Genomic DNA, 18,538 nt, shown 5'->3' on the forward strand with positions numbered 1-18,538 from the left:
CAAGGAATGATATTTTGCAAGTACAAAAAGGAATAAAAAATGTCATATGTTAGTTTATATTTTACAAAAGTGACATGATCATGGTTTAAACCAGCCTTGAATAGATTTTGGCTTAGACTGTAGCACTTGGAATGTTATTATAAATACAAACGTTTTAAGCGTAGAATCCTTTTCTGTTTTGGTATTTAAATTTAATTAGTCACAAACAATGTTCAATTGGATTAATATTATGTTTGTGAAACTTAAGCAACTTTAAAATGGTTATAGTAAAATTATAGTTAGTATATTGTCACTGGATATGTTGAGGATGAAAATGTCTTAACTTACTCTAGTGTGCAGTTTAAATATAAAAAGTATTGTTGTATTTCAGGCCGAATCTAGCAGACAGATGTACAGAGCTGTGTTAGAGCAGGTCTCCAGATTCCTTGAGAGAGTTCACAAAAACTTGGATCAAGTGAATGGGAAACCACCACCATCGAAATGTAAAGGCCGGTGAGTATCAGTTAAATTTCAAGAAACTGTAATTGCATCTTAAACCTATAGAATAAGTAAGGTTTTTTTTAAATTGTGTGATAACATTTCTTGCTTTAAGGTTGAGCTTGCATCAGTATAGCAAACTCTGACCGCTAGATTGCATGAAGCACATCATTTTCTGTTTTCTGCGATAAGCAGCTTGTTGGCCCATTCCACCTCAACTCCAAGTACCTGGAATTAGTTATCTATCCCTTCTGTTTATCTTTCCCTCTCCCTCAATCTTCCTGAACCCTAGGTATAGTAGTTTCTAAAGTAGCAGTGTACTATTTAATGTTTATAACCATGGACATCCCTGCCTTGCACTAACGTAGTATAACTTTACCCATGGATGTGCTATATTCTAGTTTTTTGCTCTCTTCACCAAGATGAACAATATTGCATACGGTTCAGACAAAGTTTTGTTTTAAAAAATTCAGAAAAATGGCTTTGTAAACTTTGATTAATAGAACTGTTGATCAAATCAAACTAAGTTGTAATGGTCTACTGATTTTACCATTATAATTCATATTTAATACCAATGATAACTTTGACAGTTGTTTTGTTGTACTGATGTTGTTTTTTGTTAAATACTCATCATTAGGTTTACATGTCATAATATTCCTTAGGCTTGCTACATTGCATTATTTCAGAGTTAGGTAAGTACTTTACTTGATTTTTAAGATTCAAGTCTTGTACACACCCACTAAATTTGGTGTTTGTGTATTTCACCCACTATTGATGATTTCTCAGATATGGTTATGTTTACCATTCTTTAAATCTCCTCATTATGGTAATGCCCAATCTTTTTACTACATTCGAAAGTGGGATTTATGCTAACATGTGTTTCTTGCTATTGTTGTGTACAGAATTAGCCTATTGCCATGGCCCTCATGGTAATGCAAATGGAACTTTCCACAAAATTCATTGTTCAAACTGTCCTGAAGTTTCTGTAAACCATAAACCAGAGCTTGTAAACATAATAACTGCACCTAAAAAAACACGACCATTTTGAAACTTGGTACAAAAATTGATCTTAAAAAATATCCTACAATGTTGGCAAGCCTGGTATGTCATTTCCTTCCAGGAAGACACCCGTCCACAATTTTGTTCTAATTCCCACCTTTTTATTTTTTATGTACTGATTAAAAGCAAATCCCGTTAGAAATATATTTTATATATTTGCTTTTACAAAAACGAGCTCCATTTTCTGTCTGAGCCGGAAGGACTATTTCGTTTTCTTTTAGCATTTTACTCACTTGTAAGTGTTCAAAATATGTGTTTTTACCAAAAATTGTTTTATAACAAATAGTTATGTAGTTTCATACTTTCAATAAAATTATATCAATGGACTTAGTCCTCCTGTTCCTACATGTTTACTAGCTAAGTAAATTCATTTTTCCCGTTTTGTATTTTTGCCCAGTTGTTTTGTTTCTCCATGATTGCTAATTTTTACACAAATCAGGTCAGTGAAAATAATCAAATTTGAACTATAAAATGTAAAAAGGTGTTGTATATAATCTACTAAAGGATCATATAAGTAATAATTTGACTTAATTAAAGGATTGTTTTTATTTTATTTCGATCCAACTGTATACTGTATTTTAATGTTAAATGGGAAATGTATCTCCAATTAGTAATTTGTGCTTTTGAAATAATCTAATCTAAAAAATCTTAAATTTTATCTAAACAAAGTTATTTGATTGAAAATGTGATAAAATCTATAATCTATTGTCTGTATGGTCTGTCACATGAAACTGAATGTACTAGGACAGATCTGCTGGATCTGTATTGATGGATGCTCAGTATAAAAAGATTGTTAATGCTCTGGAGTGCACTCTCAGCATTGCTGTCAAACAGATGATTTGTGACAAAGTCTCTTCTTTAGTTCCATCATAAAATATGTAGTTAGAATGTTTTGGACAATCCCCCAGTATCATACATAAGCTAACAGATTTATCATTCAAAGTGATACTATCTTATAAGTGAAAATATCATTAAACTGATATAATAAATCTGAATATATATTCCCCAGCTTTTTACTTAAAAAGAGTTTTGGTTTATTTGTTCCCTATATTAATTTTGGAAAAAAATGTGCAGTTTCCTAGTACAGATGTACTCATGTGTTCTACTACCAACATTTGTGTATTGCATTATGTTTACTTAAATGTTTTTACTCTATATGTAGGTAAAAACGTATTAGAAAAAAATATATTGAATTAAAGAGACAGTATTCAGTTTTTAAAACGAAACTTAAGTAAGAGTACAATTTATTTTTCAAAAATATATTTTTTTTTACTTTTTTGTTGGGGGAACAAAACTAAAACCAAGCGTCGAAGTAGAACTCCCAATATTGGTTAATATATTCAGATTAACCAATAGTTTTAATTACACTAATAATGCTGAATAGAGTTTTCCAGTATCATTTCCACAGTGAAAAGTCTAGAGACTTAAGGAGAGAAATCTCTTTGTTGGACAATCCATTAACAACAGTAACATTGGAAATACTGCTGATATTATTAATTTTTTCTTGCAATAAATTCTGTTATTTTGCACCTTATCATGTAAAAGAGTATAGTATTTTTGTGAAATTATGCTGATTGGTGAAAATTATTTCAATAATCAGTGAGTACATCAGTTGCTGCTGCCCCATTTAACACCTTCACTGCAACACAACTCATGTACCCTCTTTAGGACAGTGGGAATACTCGTAATGTGCATCCTTCAGTCAATGTGATAACCAATTTGTTTTCTTCTAAGACAAACCATACAAGTAGTATGGAAGAGAATGATATATTGACAAAGGTGTAATGTAGTGGTCTGTAGCTGAATCCTGAGTGGAATGACGTGTGACTGTGTACAGGGTACCCAGATCTCGGAGTGTCCACACGGCTCTCCCTCTCCCAGATACAAGACTCTCTATCATGTATTACCAAACTTGTAATGTAGTGGTCTGTAGCTGAGTCCCGAGTGGAATGACGTGTAACTGTGTACAGGGTACCCAGATCTCGGGAGTGTCCACACTGTAGCCTCATGTCCCAGTAACAGCCGACCAGTCTCTCCCTCTCCCAGATACAAGACTCTCTATCATGTATTACCAAACTTGTAATGTAGTGGTCTGTAGCTGAGTCCCGAGTGGAATGACGTGTAACTGTGTACAGGGTACCCAGATCTCGGGAGTGTCCACACTGTAGCCTCATGTCCCAGTAACAGCCGACCAGTCTCTCCCTCTCCCAGATACAAGACTCTCTATCATGTATTACCAAACTTGTAATGTAGTGGTCTGTAGATGAGTCCCGAGTGGAATGACGTGTGACTGTGTACAGGGTACCCAGATCTCGGAGTGTCCACACGGTAGCCTCGTGTCCCAGTAACAGCCGACCAGTCTCTCCCTCTCCCAGATACAAGACTCTCTATCATGTATTACCAAACTTGTAATGTAGTGGTCTGTAGATGAGTCCCGAGTGGAATGACGTGTGACTGTGTACAGGGTACCCAGATCTCGGAGTGTCCACACGGTAGCCTCGTGTCCCAGTAACAGCCGACCAGTCTCTCCCTCTCCCAGATACAAGACTCTCTATCATGTATTACCAAACTTGTAATGTAGTGGTCTGTAGATGAGTCCCGAGTGGAATGACGTGTGACTGTGTACAGGGTACCCAGATCTCGGAGTGTCCACACGGTAGCCTCGTGTCCCAGTAACAGCCGACCAGTCTCTCTCTCTCCCAGATACAAGACTCTCTATCATGTATTACCAAACTTGTAATGTAGTGGTCTGTAGATGAGTCCCGAGTGGAATGACGTGTGACTGTGTACAGGGTACCCAGATCTCGGAGTGTCCACACGGTAGCCTCGTGTCCCAGTAACAGCCGACCAGTCTCTCCCTCTCCCAGATACAAGACTCTCTATCATGTATTACCAAACTTGTAATCTAGTGGTCTGTAGATGAGTCCCGAGTGGAATGACGTGTGACTGTGTACAGGGTACCCAGATCTCGGAGTGTCCACACAGTAGCCTCGTGTCCCAGTAACAGCCGACCAGTCTCTCCCTCTCCCTCCACCATCGGCCACAGTGTACAGCGAGCCAACAGCATCTCCCAGATTCAAGACTCTCACACATATTCCATGTTCAGAGACATCTCATGGTAGGTGTATAGTACTGTATTAACTTGTAAGGTATGATTAAGGGTGTGTGCAAATCACGTACAAAATATATTTTTAAATCATCAAAGTTAGGGCATTAATCAATCTTGCCCTATCGCGATATAGGTTTGAAATATATACTTTGATCATGGAAATCTGTAGATACAGACAGACCTATTTGTTAAACTGTAGTATAAAAAATATAATTTGGAGTACTGTAACAGATTTAAACCTCCTGAGGAAACAGAACTTCAGGACCCCAAGATTAGAGTTGACAACTGGCAAATAATTTCAAGGAATCTTTTTGATTGTCATAGACATTGGGGGTCCAAGAGAATTTAAATCTCTTAGAAAGGGGAATAAAAAAATAAAATACTCAAGGATTAACAGAGATTAGACCCAAAAGAGGTAGCTAGCCATTATTGCTAAACCATAAAATGTCTTCCCCATGGTGTGTTGTTGTAGGTTGAGATCACTTCTACAATTTTTTCTGAGGAAGGTTACACATCTCTTTGGAAATTAGAAATGTATTTTGAGCAACTGTTTTTATGTGTCCTTAAGTTTTAGATATTGTTATAGTAAAATTTTTCCTATATTAATATACATATATATATATGTGTGTGTGTGTGTGTGTGTGTGTGTGCGTGTTTTAAATTCGATTTGTCTAATAATAAATAGTATCGACTTTTAAGTTATTACATTGCAGTTTTGTTTGTAAATTAGAAAATTAGATGTATATTTTATTATACCAATGGGAGATTGTTTGTATACTTATTACTCGCCTTCGGCTCGCTGGGGGCTACGCCCCCAGGCCCCCAAAGTAAACGCTTGCAAATTCGGGGATAAGCGGAATTCGGTGACTGGTTAAGTCCGGACATTAAGTAAATGACAAGGGATTTAAAAATTGACCTTTTTCATAGATTTTTTTCCGGATTCGTAAAAACTTTTGACTTTGAGGGCATTTTGCGGTTTAAAACCGTTAGAGATACGACAAAAAGTGACTGGACCTTTCTTGTTGGAAATTTAATTTTGTCTTTCGATTGTGCCCTCAGATCTGATCTACGACCTATGGTTTAGCCAGAAATGAGCTCGGGAGAAAAGTCTGCACGGGTCAGCTATCTTGAATTGTTTAGTATAAACATAATAAAAACCGACCTCAAGGCAGTATTTTAAGTCGAACAGGGGGTTTAATATCACCAGGAGACTATCTAGTCAAGGCGAGAAATTCCCTGGGTGGGTGATTAATGTTAAGGAGGTTAAGACAAGAGGGGGTTTAATTTCGTCAGGATATTGTCTGGTCATATGAACAAATTCTTAGGGGGGGTTAACGTTACCGGGGGATAAGTCTCCAGGGGGTTATCTGGTCATACCAGGATCTTCCCAGGGGGGGGGGGGTTAAGAGATTTGGTGACTGGTAAAATTCGGACATGAGGTCATGGCAGGAAATTCCCTGGGGGGGTTTAATGTTACCAGGGGGGTTAACACATCAGGGGGTTGAATGTACAGGAGGTTATCAGGTCATACCAGGAAATCCTCGGGGGGGGGGGGTTAATATTACCGGGGGTTAATGACACACTTGGGCCTTTTTTAGAGGGTATTGTGTCTGTGAACATAATAAATATTCCTCTGTCCCTATCTACTATTGACGCTTAGCTAACGCTCAGCCAACTCCCGAAGTCACTGAACCTTTTCTGTAGATCACGTGATTTCCTAAATCCCGTTTAAAATTTGTTTTGAGTTACGACCAACCGTTTAGCCGCTATCAAGCCCGGAATGTAAATTTTTAGGCGAAAATGTCCAATATTTTCACTTAATCGCGTTTTGCGGTCAAACTAAGGGAAATATAGTAAAAAGTCACTGGACCTTTTTTGTAGGTCATCTTATTTCCTAAATAAAACGTTAGTCTTATTTTGACCTCCGACCAATGGTTTTCGCCGCTATCGACCCCAAAAACAAAAGTTTCGCGTAAAAGTTACAACAAAATTGTACATAATCACGTTTTTCGGCCAAACCAATCGAGATAGGGCAAAAGATTACTGGACCCTTTCTGTAGATCGCGCAATTTGCTAATTTGATGGGTCAATCAGATTTGAGCTACGACCAACGGTTCGGCCGCTATCGGGCTTGAAACATTATTTTTATCGAAAAAATCTCTGGAATTTCAAATGTTCGAGCGTTTTGTCGCTTAACCATGGAAGATAGAGCAAAAAGTCATTAGACCTTTTTTGTAGTTCACTTCATTCCTGACCATGAATTTTCCGTCAGATCCGAGCTAGCTCCAACGGTTCGCCCGCTATCGGGCTTACAAAAAATGCCTGCAGGGGTGAAGAATGCGCGATTTTTTGGGAATTTTTTTTGAGGGGTTGAAAATGAAAAATTCTCACTTTTCGGGATTTTCCTGGTGGTTACACGTGGAAAGCTATCTGTGTACCAAATTTCAAGTCTCTAACTCATCTGGAAGTAGGTTAGAATTAGTATACGTGAGTGAGTGAGTCAGTCAGTCAGTTACACATGCGGTTGTATATATATTAGAAACGTATCTGCCGTAAAGCATTCTTCAGAATAATTGGTCTTTAAAATTACAAATCTCTTATGAAAATTCAAAACAATATTTTTTCTTTTTTGAGAAAGTGTTTAATTCTTATTACGCTAAATATTTGTATTTTTAATTATTTAGGTTGATTAAATTCAACACAAGTAGTTTTGTTCATATACATTTTTTTGTTCTTTTTTTAGTAAATTCAAATACAAATCCGTAATATTTAATCTTTATTTAAGTATTAAAGGTGACTCAAAAGTTTAAACAAGGTATTCTTATCTTCCTCTCTATATGTTTATTGTAGATTATAACATTTATTCAAAAAATTTTTACATTTGTTGTTTCATAACACAACAGTAATTTTTCTCTATGTATGGGAAGACTGAAATTTTATACTATTATGAATTGAACATACTTTACCATGTAATAAATGGTAATATTAATATATGTAATAATTACAAAATAGTAAATTCAGAAATTCAGTTAAAAGTTTCAGAAATGTTATTTCAATATATATCAAAGAGCGTACATTTTACACAATTTCCCTTTGTAGTTAACATTTATAGTTATTTCTCACAGTCAAGAATTCATTTTTGGGGATAATTTTTTATGTAATATGATATTTATATTATATAATTATGTTACTGTCGATAATTTATTGTAGTACAACAGAAAAGTTCATATTATTTTCATTAATTTCCTGACACATTCTATGTAAGAAGTGTTGTTAGTTAGTTTTAGAAATTTTAAATTTACCTGTTAAAAACTGTTGGCCAATTATCTTGAATTGCTATACTTGAATGAAGCATTCAAAGTTTTTGTAAAGTTCCCACTCATTAAAACATTGAGAAAACGAGAGAAGAAAATTCATTTGTGTAACGGGATACTGTATGAAAGCCGATTCCGTTCCCTGTTATTAAAGAACATTCAACTGTCGAGTTACTTTAAAGTATAACTTTCCTGAGAGGCAGCTACCTAACAAACAATGGTTTTATGTGGAGTGCAGTGTTCTTTGTATAATTTACTGGTTCCCATACACGTCCCAACATGCCCCGTGTTTAGATGTTTCACTGAAGAAAGCAGATAGTAGTGATGTTTAGTATCTCGTATTAGTATGAATTTAATTTTCTTTCAGTACCTTAAACATGTAATTTTCCAGCACCGTTGTACGACAGGTGTGGTGTGAGTTTCACATAATTCTCTCCTGCCTTTTATTTGTAAGGACGAGCACTCGAATGTGTGCACTGTGCATCAATTGGAGACTTACGGTTTATTGTGTACATATCACTACTATAGCGAACAACAAATGGAGTTCCACAGGGATCCATTCTTGGCCTTTTTTATTTATAATTTAGAATGTATCAAGTTTCCCTGATTTAAAATAAATAAATTATCCATTAAGTTCAAAATACCACACTATGTTTCAAAGCAAAATTAACTGAATATTTGTAATGGTCCTCTTTTATAAAACTGAATTCTTGTATTGAGGAAAATTAAATCAAGTGTAATCAAATATATACCTTTTTTTATCTCAAACAGCAAAGTACAAACTGAAACCTACAGTTTGTAAGATGATGGCTTTTTGGAGGAAACTGGTTTTACTCTACAAAATCAGTTTCTTGATATACATCTTGGCGTGTGGTTGAACAGATATTATGAAACGTTTTCGTGTTAAATTTTTTTATTTACATTGGACATTTTTTCTTTTTGTAACCTTTCCAAATCGTACACTCTAGACAGTCAATACGGAGTGTTCAATTGATCAAATTTTGCTGCAGAAAATAGCTGTCGGATTATGTAGTTGAAATACCAATAGTTGAAATGCTTTTAGGGAGTTTATGTTACCAATTCTGCCAGTATTTATATATTGGAAGTGATCTTATATTGGAAAATAAGATGCTCTTTGATAAAGGGTAGAGAAGGTCATCACAGACAGACTAGGGGCAGAAACTAATTCTGCATACTACAGCACAGAACCATAGCTTTCGAACTTTTGCTGTGTAGGATGATATCAGATAACAATATGATTAATGTTTGTTTCGAAGCATCCAGCAATCTCTCAATCAAACTCTGTTGATAAGGTAACTAATACTCCTTTTGATGTTGCATATTATTACTATGTTTTGTTTGATTGAAGAATAACAAAAATAGATAGCCATTTGGACTAATGAAAAATCAGATTATGTCAGCTTGTTTTTACACAGAGAATGGTGGGTTGGCCTGAAGAAACATAAAGTAGGTGTGAATATAAGTGTCGGTATGGCTATTTAATAATTTTTAAGTTTGGAGTAGGTCTATTTTTCCCAAGAGAATATGTTATTGCTCCAATATTAATTAATTCTAGTGGAAAAATGCTCAATTAAGTACTCTGTAACATTCATACATGATACAGAGTACTGTATCATGTACTCTGTTTTTTTATATATGGATTTTTTCAATCAGTTGTTTATGGAAGCTATAATATTATCCATATATTGTATGGACAGTAACTTGGAAAGAATTTTTTGTAAAAGCAATGTTTTAACCAAATTTGGCTTAAAATATTTTTTGTTTGTAAAATCCATAAAACATTCCATGAAAAAATTTTTCCTAACAATTCCTCACAATTAATTGTTGTGCCCTTACAGTGTTCTTCTGCACTGTAATTGTTATCTACAACAATTGCACAGATCTAATAGATAATAAATAATGAATTATAATGAAGATTTGCCTACCTAACACAGTTTACCTGAAAAAAGTTTCTAGAATAAGGAATGAGTTGTGACATTATTCTGTAATACCGTCATCTTGACTGTGTTAGTCTGACCTGCAAAGCTCCTGTAGCTGAAACTGAGTATATAGACATTGTCTCCACCTATAACAAGTCTAATACGTTTCAGAGAGCTGTTAAAGGTCACAGTAAGTAATAGATGGATATAGTCATGACACCTTGACTAGTCAATTAAGTAACTGCTAGAACAGAGCACCAGTAAATTTATCAAATGGAATTTGTTGTTGATGCCACAAGAAAAATTGATTAAGTAAGTGATGTTATTGACTCACATGTAATAATTGACTTGCCAAATCTCTACTAATTTTTTTTATAAACATACAATCAATAAGTATTCTAAATATGAGTATCATTGGCTGAGCGTTAGCGAAGCCTGTATGTTTGTCCACAACGATAACTCGAGAATGAACTGATCTATAGACTTGGTGAATTTCGGATGAAGCTGCTTTTATATAGAAAGCTGTAAGAAGTTCAATGATGGTGCATGTCACTCCAGGGATTTGGCTGAGCCATAGGGAATATTTTTAAATTGGTCTTAGGGGTAACTATGATTACAAATGGAACATCACGGGATAAAATTTGTAAACAAACTGAGCACAATCATGTGACATAGTAACATGTAGCCTAATGATATCAGTTATGGACTTGAAATTTTGCATTCAACGTCAGCAAAGCCTGTTACGTGACACGTGGTGTGGTATATTATTAACGTCTGAAAAAGAGTGTGTAAATTCTTAGCTCTTAGTCTGCTTACAGAGCTGGAAGATCTAAATTCTGAATCACAAAAGTATTAAGATGTTTATTTATATATATATAATTTTACATTTTTAATTTTTTTTTTATTTCAAAAATTAAAACAAGTGTGACGCTTGAAAATAAGAAGTCAATAAGTCATTAAGAGGTGAAATAAATATAAGGATCAAAAAAGGATTTTACAGTGTGACTGTGATGTGCAGGAGGACGCCACGGGGTCTCGTGGAGGAAGTTCCTCCCGAGAAGTTGTCACAAGAAGCGTTCCGTCTGCTGCGCACCGTGCAGAGCCTGCTGGGTACTCGGGAGCCGGACCTTGCACACCGGCTCACTCCTGCTCCTACCCCCACCCCTCTCTCTGACAGTGACAGCTCCCGCGATACTACCTGGGTAATCAGATACTCCTCGCACAAGCAATTACTTCATAGTTAAGATGAACTGTTCAGTATTCAACATAATTAATTTCAAGTTCTATTTGAATCTGCTAGCATTAAAATTTGCATAAAAATAAACAAGATGAAGTACATACATAGCAGCCAAACGTATTTTCAGTACTGTTTACTTTGGCACATACTGTACTCAATTACAACTTAAATAATGATTTACTGTCCATAGTTGTTTATGCTTCCAAAATAGTTTTAAACTGTTAGAAACAATATTTTTCTTCTGCTTACAGAAGAATCCATAGCATCTGTTTAACCGCCGTGTGTCCTGGAGAGTGGCCAAACGTTTCATATTCTTGTTGAAGTATGTTCAAAGTATTCCATTGATAGAAGCGCTATCATTTGCTTCTCATCGCAACAGCGCATTTTGCAAATGGCTTTTTAATTATATTTTATACCATTTCATTTAACTTAGAGTGACACTTGTAGTTTGCCCAATTTGTGTTTACTAAGAAATAAAGAGTAAGCTTGAATTTAAAAATTTTTTTCTAATTTATTCACTTGTGTATTCCATGTTATGAAACTTTATAAGCTTATTACTGATAACCATTTCACAGGATAATTTATATTTTTGTAGCAACGTCCATCACAAAATAATTGCCTTCTCCCTCTGTCCATAGCATTGAGCACCGCTTTTACTTAATATTGCAATTTAAAATAAACCACTATCAACCAGTGGTACGATGATACCTTTTTTATCCTCATGGTTATATTTGAAAAAGGACTTTAAAAAATTTTAAAAAATTCCTATAAATGTTTTAATATGACTTACAGACTGGTGGTATTGATGTTATTGTATTAAACAGTTCAAGATTTCTCTCAAGTGATTCACTGTTAGTACTGAAGTAGCATTTGCACCAAAGACCTTTAATAGCTGTGACCATTGTGTGCTGTCAGTTTTCGATTGAAGAATATGTCAAAGAACTGTTTAGTGAATACTAGCCTTCAATTTATGAGTTGCTTTAATGTTTTATTAAAAGGGTGCACATAAGACATGAGAGCCCTCAGGTTATCCAATGTGCCTGATATCATAGAGCAAGCAGGGTAAAACTTCATTAACATTTCATAAGATCTACCTGGCATACTTCTCCTGAGATTGTTATCTCCTATTTGAATGTTTGATGTGTGCAGAGAAAACGTTTGCTCTTTAGATTTTACTAATTAACAATAGTGCAAGATTTAAAAGAAATTGTAGGATTGTTTTAAATGCCTTTGTGGGGAAATGTTACTGTTATTGGATAAAGATTTCTTTGGAAGTAACATTTTTAATGATTAATTGATTTTTCACTCAAACGTTGTAGTTAATAAGTATAACTATGGGATTTTGGCGAGTTAAAATCTGTAGCAAGTCTGTGGCATGTTTCATAAATTAATGTTTCTCTTTGTATTAACCTTCACTGCGGCTCTATACTGAGTAATCTTGAGTATTCTCATTTTGTCTCCGTGCCGTCAATGCATTAGCTAAGAGAAATATGTTTGGCTTTTTCTTATTATAGTAGAAAACAATCAAGTAGTTTACTCAGACATGCCTGAAAACTTTTAATCTCATGGATTAACAAAAAATGCAGTGTACCATTTATTGCTAAACGGCATACCATTAGTACACCACATTACTTCACCAAAATCCGGGATTTCCTCAATGACCAATTCCCAGATTAATGGTTTGATCAAGCTATGCCATTTACATAGTCCATATACTCACCAGATCTGACACCTAAAGATTTTTCAGAGAATTTAACAAAAATTCCTTGTTTGTACGAAACACCTTTGCCAGAATCTCAAACAGGGTTAGGAGCAAGAACCTACACCACATTTGATAATGCTATTGGACATCTCGCTAGAAATCATCAGCTGGAAAAGTATGCTACCTGATCAATGAAAATTGAGTATTTCTCTACAAAATTACACAAAATCTGTAAGTCTGTAAGCCATATTATTAAATTTATAAGAATTTGTTCTTTTGAAATGCACTGAACTTGTATATAGTACTCCCTCTGAGTGTAATAACCATTGAATAAGGATGGGCATGGAAACAAGAAACTTTAGAAATTTACAATACGAACCAGTTACAGCTCAAATATTTTGTTCCCAGTAGAGTGTACAGGCATCAACATATAAAGTATAATGATACATTGTAACACGGGTGACTTTAATGAATACTACAGTAGAACTACGAGGAGTCCAAGAGGTTATAAGTGTGTAGGATAAAATATTTGCTATTTTTGATCCAAATTCTATTTTTGAGGTCATCTTGAAAAATGATCATAAACATTTTTCTGCATACTTTTAATTGCCATTTGATTTGTGAGTAGAACATTGTAGCATATGGACATTGATTTTCTAGTACTAAGTATGAGGGAGCATTCAGTTAAATTCCTTTAAGTGTCCCTTCCATCACTCTGTTAAAAATTTCAGAGGGCATCTCCTCACAGGTTGCTTCCATCTCATAGTGTTGATAAGAGATAACTATAAATAAATAAGTTTTTATTTATCATTTAAAATGTATATTTAAAATTATTGGCAATATGATGATACACACATGGGCAAAGTCAAAACAAGCACAATTATTTACATTTAAATTGAATAATAACCTGTGAATTGTGATTTTTATCTAATCAGAATCAGAATCATTTTATTGTCATCCAACAATTACAAAATTGTATTGACAAAGTCAAATATGATATTAAAAATATCACTAAGTAGGCCTACAGAGCCTAAAATAAATACAATCTATATCTATGTTAAAAGTTTAAAATTGTAAGTCACTAAAATTAGCATTAAAAATCTCATCTACAGAATAAAACGTTTTTCTCTTGAGCCACTCTGCAACAACATTCTTAAACCTACCAACAGAAATTGGTCTAGCACTTAAAGGTAACTTATTGAATAGCTTAGCTCCGGTTATTGCATAGTTCAAACCATCTAACCATCATATAAAGTTTTATTCCACAAACTAAAATTTTATTTAATGGAATTTATGTGTTTCCATTTATAGTTCTAGATTAATCAATTATCCATTAACATGTACATTAAACTACTATTCATGTAAAGGATTATTTAAAATTAACTACCAAAAGAATAAAACTTAATAATATTTTTTTATAATTTTATGTCTGAAACATTTATATATAAGACATTGGGACTTAAATGTAAGGTATAAAACAACTTTCATTTTTCAATAATAATTTGTGTTGTATTGGAGTATTGAAAGCAGCAAAATCTTTGGTATGTCATATTGGTTTTCAAACATAGATAATAAATATTTGTCCAATGCATTACAAACCATTTTGCGTCCTCTACAACATTCTTTAGGTTCAAAATACTACTCCTCTAGTCCTGTTACCTAATGAGTATCCATGATGTTACTTCTAGGAAACCTAAACTGGTAATTTTAAAGGTAAAATGCAGATTGATTAAAGAAACCCATGCATAGTTAAATACATCTACTTATGTTCAACACTCAAACAAATAATGCTATCCTTGAGACCAGTCTAAAAATTGTTACTTAATGATCTTTGTTCAAGAGGATCTTACTCTAATATTATAAGTATGTTTATGAGGAATATTAATTATGTTTTGATTAATCCATTTCGGTGTTGATGAATATTATTTTTTTAATTGCAAAATAATAAAAGCATTGAAGGGTTAGTTAAAAAAAATAATCTAGGTGATGTCAATGATTTTAATTTTGGACTAAGTGTCATTGTTCCATTTACTCTATAATGTTAATTATTATGTAACCAATACATGTGGGCGGTGACATAATCTGTGCGACTATTCTGGGTTTGTTCAATGTTGTCAAGTGTGTTTTTAAGCTAATCAACTATCAGAAAACTGAATGAAACAATGTAAGATGTAGATTAGTCTCAACTAAGGATATCTAAACTTTACTCTTTACAGAAGATAATTGAATAACAGTTTTTAAAGTGGTCTCAAGTATACCTGATCACTTGTGTATTTGATTAAATGTATACAACAATTTGATCGTAATAAACTCATGCTTAGTATTATTTTTAACAACAGGTGAATAACTAATCTAACACAAAACTACAAGGTAGGTTAAAATAAACAATACTAGAGCGTTGTGACACACATAAGTCAGGAATCACAAGAACAATATTATGTGTCAACTTTGTACGCACTAACTCTAAAACGTATGCTTAATACTAACTCTAAAACATATGCTTAATAAACACAAAACACTAATTATTAAAACCTAACTAAATAATACAGGTCACTACAGGTCCGTACTGAATGACCATCGTAATGTTACTGATTTATTTAATAACACTGAACAATACTAAATGTCCGGAAAAACCCTGTTTCCTTCACAATCTTTCTATCGTCAAAAACAAACTTAAAACAAAGAATATTTTTAATTGTGTCTTTGAGTACGTTACTTATCCTTATTGTCTCATTATGTGTGAATAATATATTCATTGTTCATTTCATGCCTTCATGTATTTTATTTTGCATTTTATGGCATGTTGTGTATTCATTTCACTTGAAGTTTGATGTTGTCGATATTTGTTTGGATAGAATATCTGTTTAAAAAATGTAAAAATCAATATTTAACAGAGAATTGGGCTTACTAGTATTTGGCCTTACAATAGTCGACAGTTGGTACCGTAGGATGTTGTAAGTACTTTATAAATTAAAAGGAAGTTTGTAAAAGTAAGATTTATTTGTAAGGGGTTTTTAATAGAACCCAATGAACACCAAAAGGTCAGACATAATTTGGATTAAACATGGGCACAGTTTATCTCAGTTGTATTTCAGATATTTTACTAATGAACAGTATTTTATACAGATACAGATTGATTGTTTAAAAAATTTCTTTATGGTCTGTTCTGGTGACACAAGAAGCCAGTGGTACTAAAAAAAAAAAAAAAAAAAAAAAAAAAATACCTCTTTGTTGCATGCTTTTCTACACTCTGCTTATTTGCACACAAGATCTGTCAGTTAACTTAGACTAAGAGTATGAGATAGCAGCTCAAATTTGGTGTTAACTACTACTATTATACTTTGTCTTATGCTTCGAGAAATTTAATCATCTACTTTAGTCATATCACAAGTTTAGGTTCTGTTACTTTTTGACTGTTTAGAACAACCATGTAAATTTAATAAACTTCTCCATCATAATAGGTTTCAATACATTTCAATGATATTGCATTCGGATTTTATATCTTGCCAATCTAAAAAATTAGCAAGGATTAATACAAGAATATTGATGTGGATGGTAATGCACATGATGTAAGAAATATTGGCTGGATAGGAAGCAAAATGGAACTAACATACAAATTACATAAAATTTTTGTCTTCATGTCTTGAAAAGTTAAAGTAGGTTATTCATGGATTCCAAGTGTTGGAGTGTTCATGTGAGTGAATGTGTTATCCAATGTTGCAGTGTGTGGGTAGCTGCAGCTCGCTGTTGCCTCACCTATGTAGCAACCAGCGCAAGTCGCTAGACGCATCGTCCTGCTCGTCCCGTGTCGAGGGGGAAGGGGAGGGGGGCAATCCGAGCACCCCGCAGCTCAGTGTAGGATCCGCAGAGGACGAGAGCGGCTTCTCCTCCATGAGCTCCTTCCACGAGGTGGGACTCCCAGAGATACGCAGCTACCCGGAGGTGGGGCTCCCTCTGGTGGAGCCTTCCCACCGCCGCTGGAGCTCCACCCCCGTCCGCTCCAACTCGTCCATACAAGTCCTGTGGGTCTAGCCGGACACGCACCGGCTGGTGGCAATATGAAAGCGGTGCTACTGCGCTTCTCCGCGTCGATAGTGCCATCCCGAGCTTTCATGACACAATAGAGGGGCTGGGCTGTGAAGTTTATAGTATCTAGTGAAAATGACAAAACATTATAGTATCTATCTAAATGTAAATGATAACACTTACTTCACTCATGTTTTTGTTATTTTGTGATTTTATTAACATAATACTGCATTGTTGTATTATGTTTTAATGAAATAAGTAAATAAACAATACACGTTATAATTGGTAAGTTATAACATTTTTATATTAATAATAAACATTAGATTGAATAATTACATGTATTTAAACATTTAAAGTTAGATAATTCACTATACTACAGAAGAAAATAAGGAAATTTGCAGTATTGAAATTGTAGAATTTCACTTAAAATATCAACTGATCTCATTTATAATTACATAATACAGTATTGATAGTCCAGCCCTGTTTACATTTATATATATTATATAGTTATAATTTATATTTTTTACTTAAGCATTTTTGTAAATAATAATTCTGTTGGATTCTGACATGTAGCTCTAAATGTTAAGACAGCCAACTCTTGTAGTACAAAATTTGTTAAACTAATTTTTGCACAAAATTTGTGCTTGGCTATGAGTTTAAAGTATGTTTTCTTATTCTTGTGAACAATACAGTTAAACTACTTTTTGATATTTTAATGTTGGAATATTGTTACTACAGTTTCAAAATAAAAAGTAGTTCAAAGGTTCTAAGAATCAAATCTATTTTCCTGTTACCATTATCCTCACACGCATGTACTCTAATAGCAAGCATGTACTCTAATAACAATCTCGGATGATTTAATTTTCTCTTTCTATTTAGTGTTTTTAACTAACTATTATTTATAAAAAGTAGGATTTTTTAATTATATAGATGAAAAACTTGAAACTGAAGTCCATCTCAGATAAGTTAAAAACTTAGCAGGCTATTAAGTATATATTAGACTTTGAAGCTAGACAAATTCACGCAAGATTTTTAAAACGTATTTCCATAGGTGAGTTCTCAAGAATTTATTTCAAATGTTTTTCTAGAGGTTTAATTACATAAACACCAAAAACAGAGAGTATATGTGTACAAATATTAAACATTTCTAATAAACTTGGCTTCAGATTTTTACACTATGAATTTGGTATGATGCTGAAACACGTGTTGTGTTCCATTTAATGCAATATTAAAAACCAAGAGTATTGGTTTACTTCTCTTACTAATTAAAGGCTCATATTGTTCATAACTTTAAAAATCTAGGCATTCAAAATATTGTTATGAAGAAATAATGTGGTAACCAGAAATGTTCAGAAATATTTGATTGATGGAATTGAAGTGTAGTCAACAATTTATGGAGTCTTAACAAAGTGTTGTTGAAAATCTTAAGATTTAGTATATGTGCCACATCTGAGAGTTAGTCGGTGTGACAACATGAACGTGTTGTGCATTTCGCCTTCCTGGTCTGGTGTTACATGTTATGTGTTGCTCTCAAATTTACCAATCAGGTGTATGAACAAGTTTTTGTGCCTCCCTACATGTACTCATGTGAAAATAGAAAACATTGGAAAAATTGTGTTTTGATACGCACTAGTAGAGAGTGTCAAGGGAAATGAAACAAAATTTCTTCAGTCA

General features: G+C 33.8%; 1 protein-coding gene across 4 annotated transcripts in view; it reads left to right on the top strand.

Moving 5' to 3' along the window:
• Nucleotides 1–17,630, top strand: part of LOC124357270 (unconventional myosin-X) — a 153,490-nt gene extending 135,860 nt beyond the window's left edge. For 3 of the 4 annotated variants that reach the window (XM_046808868.1, XM_046808890.1, XM_046808858.1), the window contains 4 exons: nt 371–492; nt 4,493–4,654; nt 10,918–11,101; nt 16,562–17,630. In XM_046808868.1, the coding sequence (XP_046664824.1) occupies nt 371–492; nt 4,493–4,654; nt 10,918–11,101; nt 16,562–16,870 (777 nt within the window). In that variant the 3' untranslated portion in view covers nt 16,871–17,630. The remainder of the gene's footprint in view (nt 1–370; nt 493–4,492; nt 4,655–10,917; nt 11,102–16,561) is intronic. The other variant, XM_046808879.1, reaches the window with a different exon arrangement.
• The last annotated feature ends 908 nt before the right edge of the window (nt 17,631–18,538 follow it).

The sequence above is a fragment of the Homalodisca vitripennis genome, chromosome 1 (genome assembly GCF_021130785.1).
Source record: "Homalodisca vitripennis isolate AUS2020 chromosome 1, UT_GWSS_2.1, whole genome shotgun sequence".
Taxonomy (NCBI): Eukaryota; Metazoa; Arthropoda; class Insecta; order Hemiptera; family Cicadellidae; genus Homalodisca; species Homalodisca vitripennis.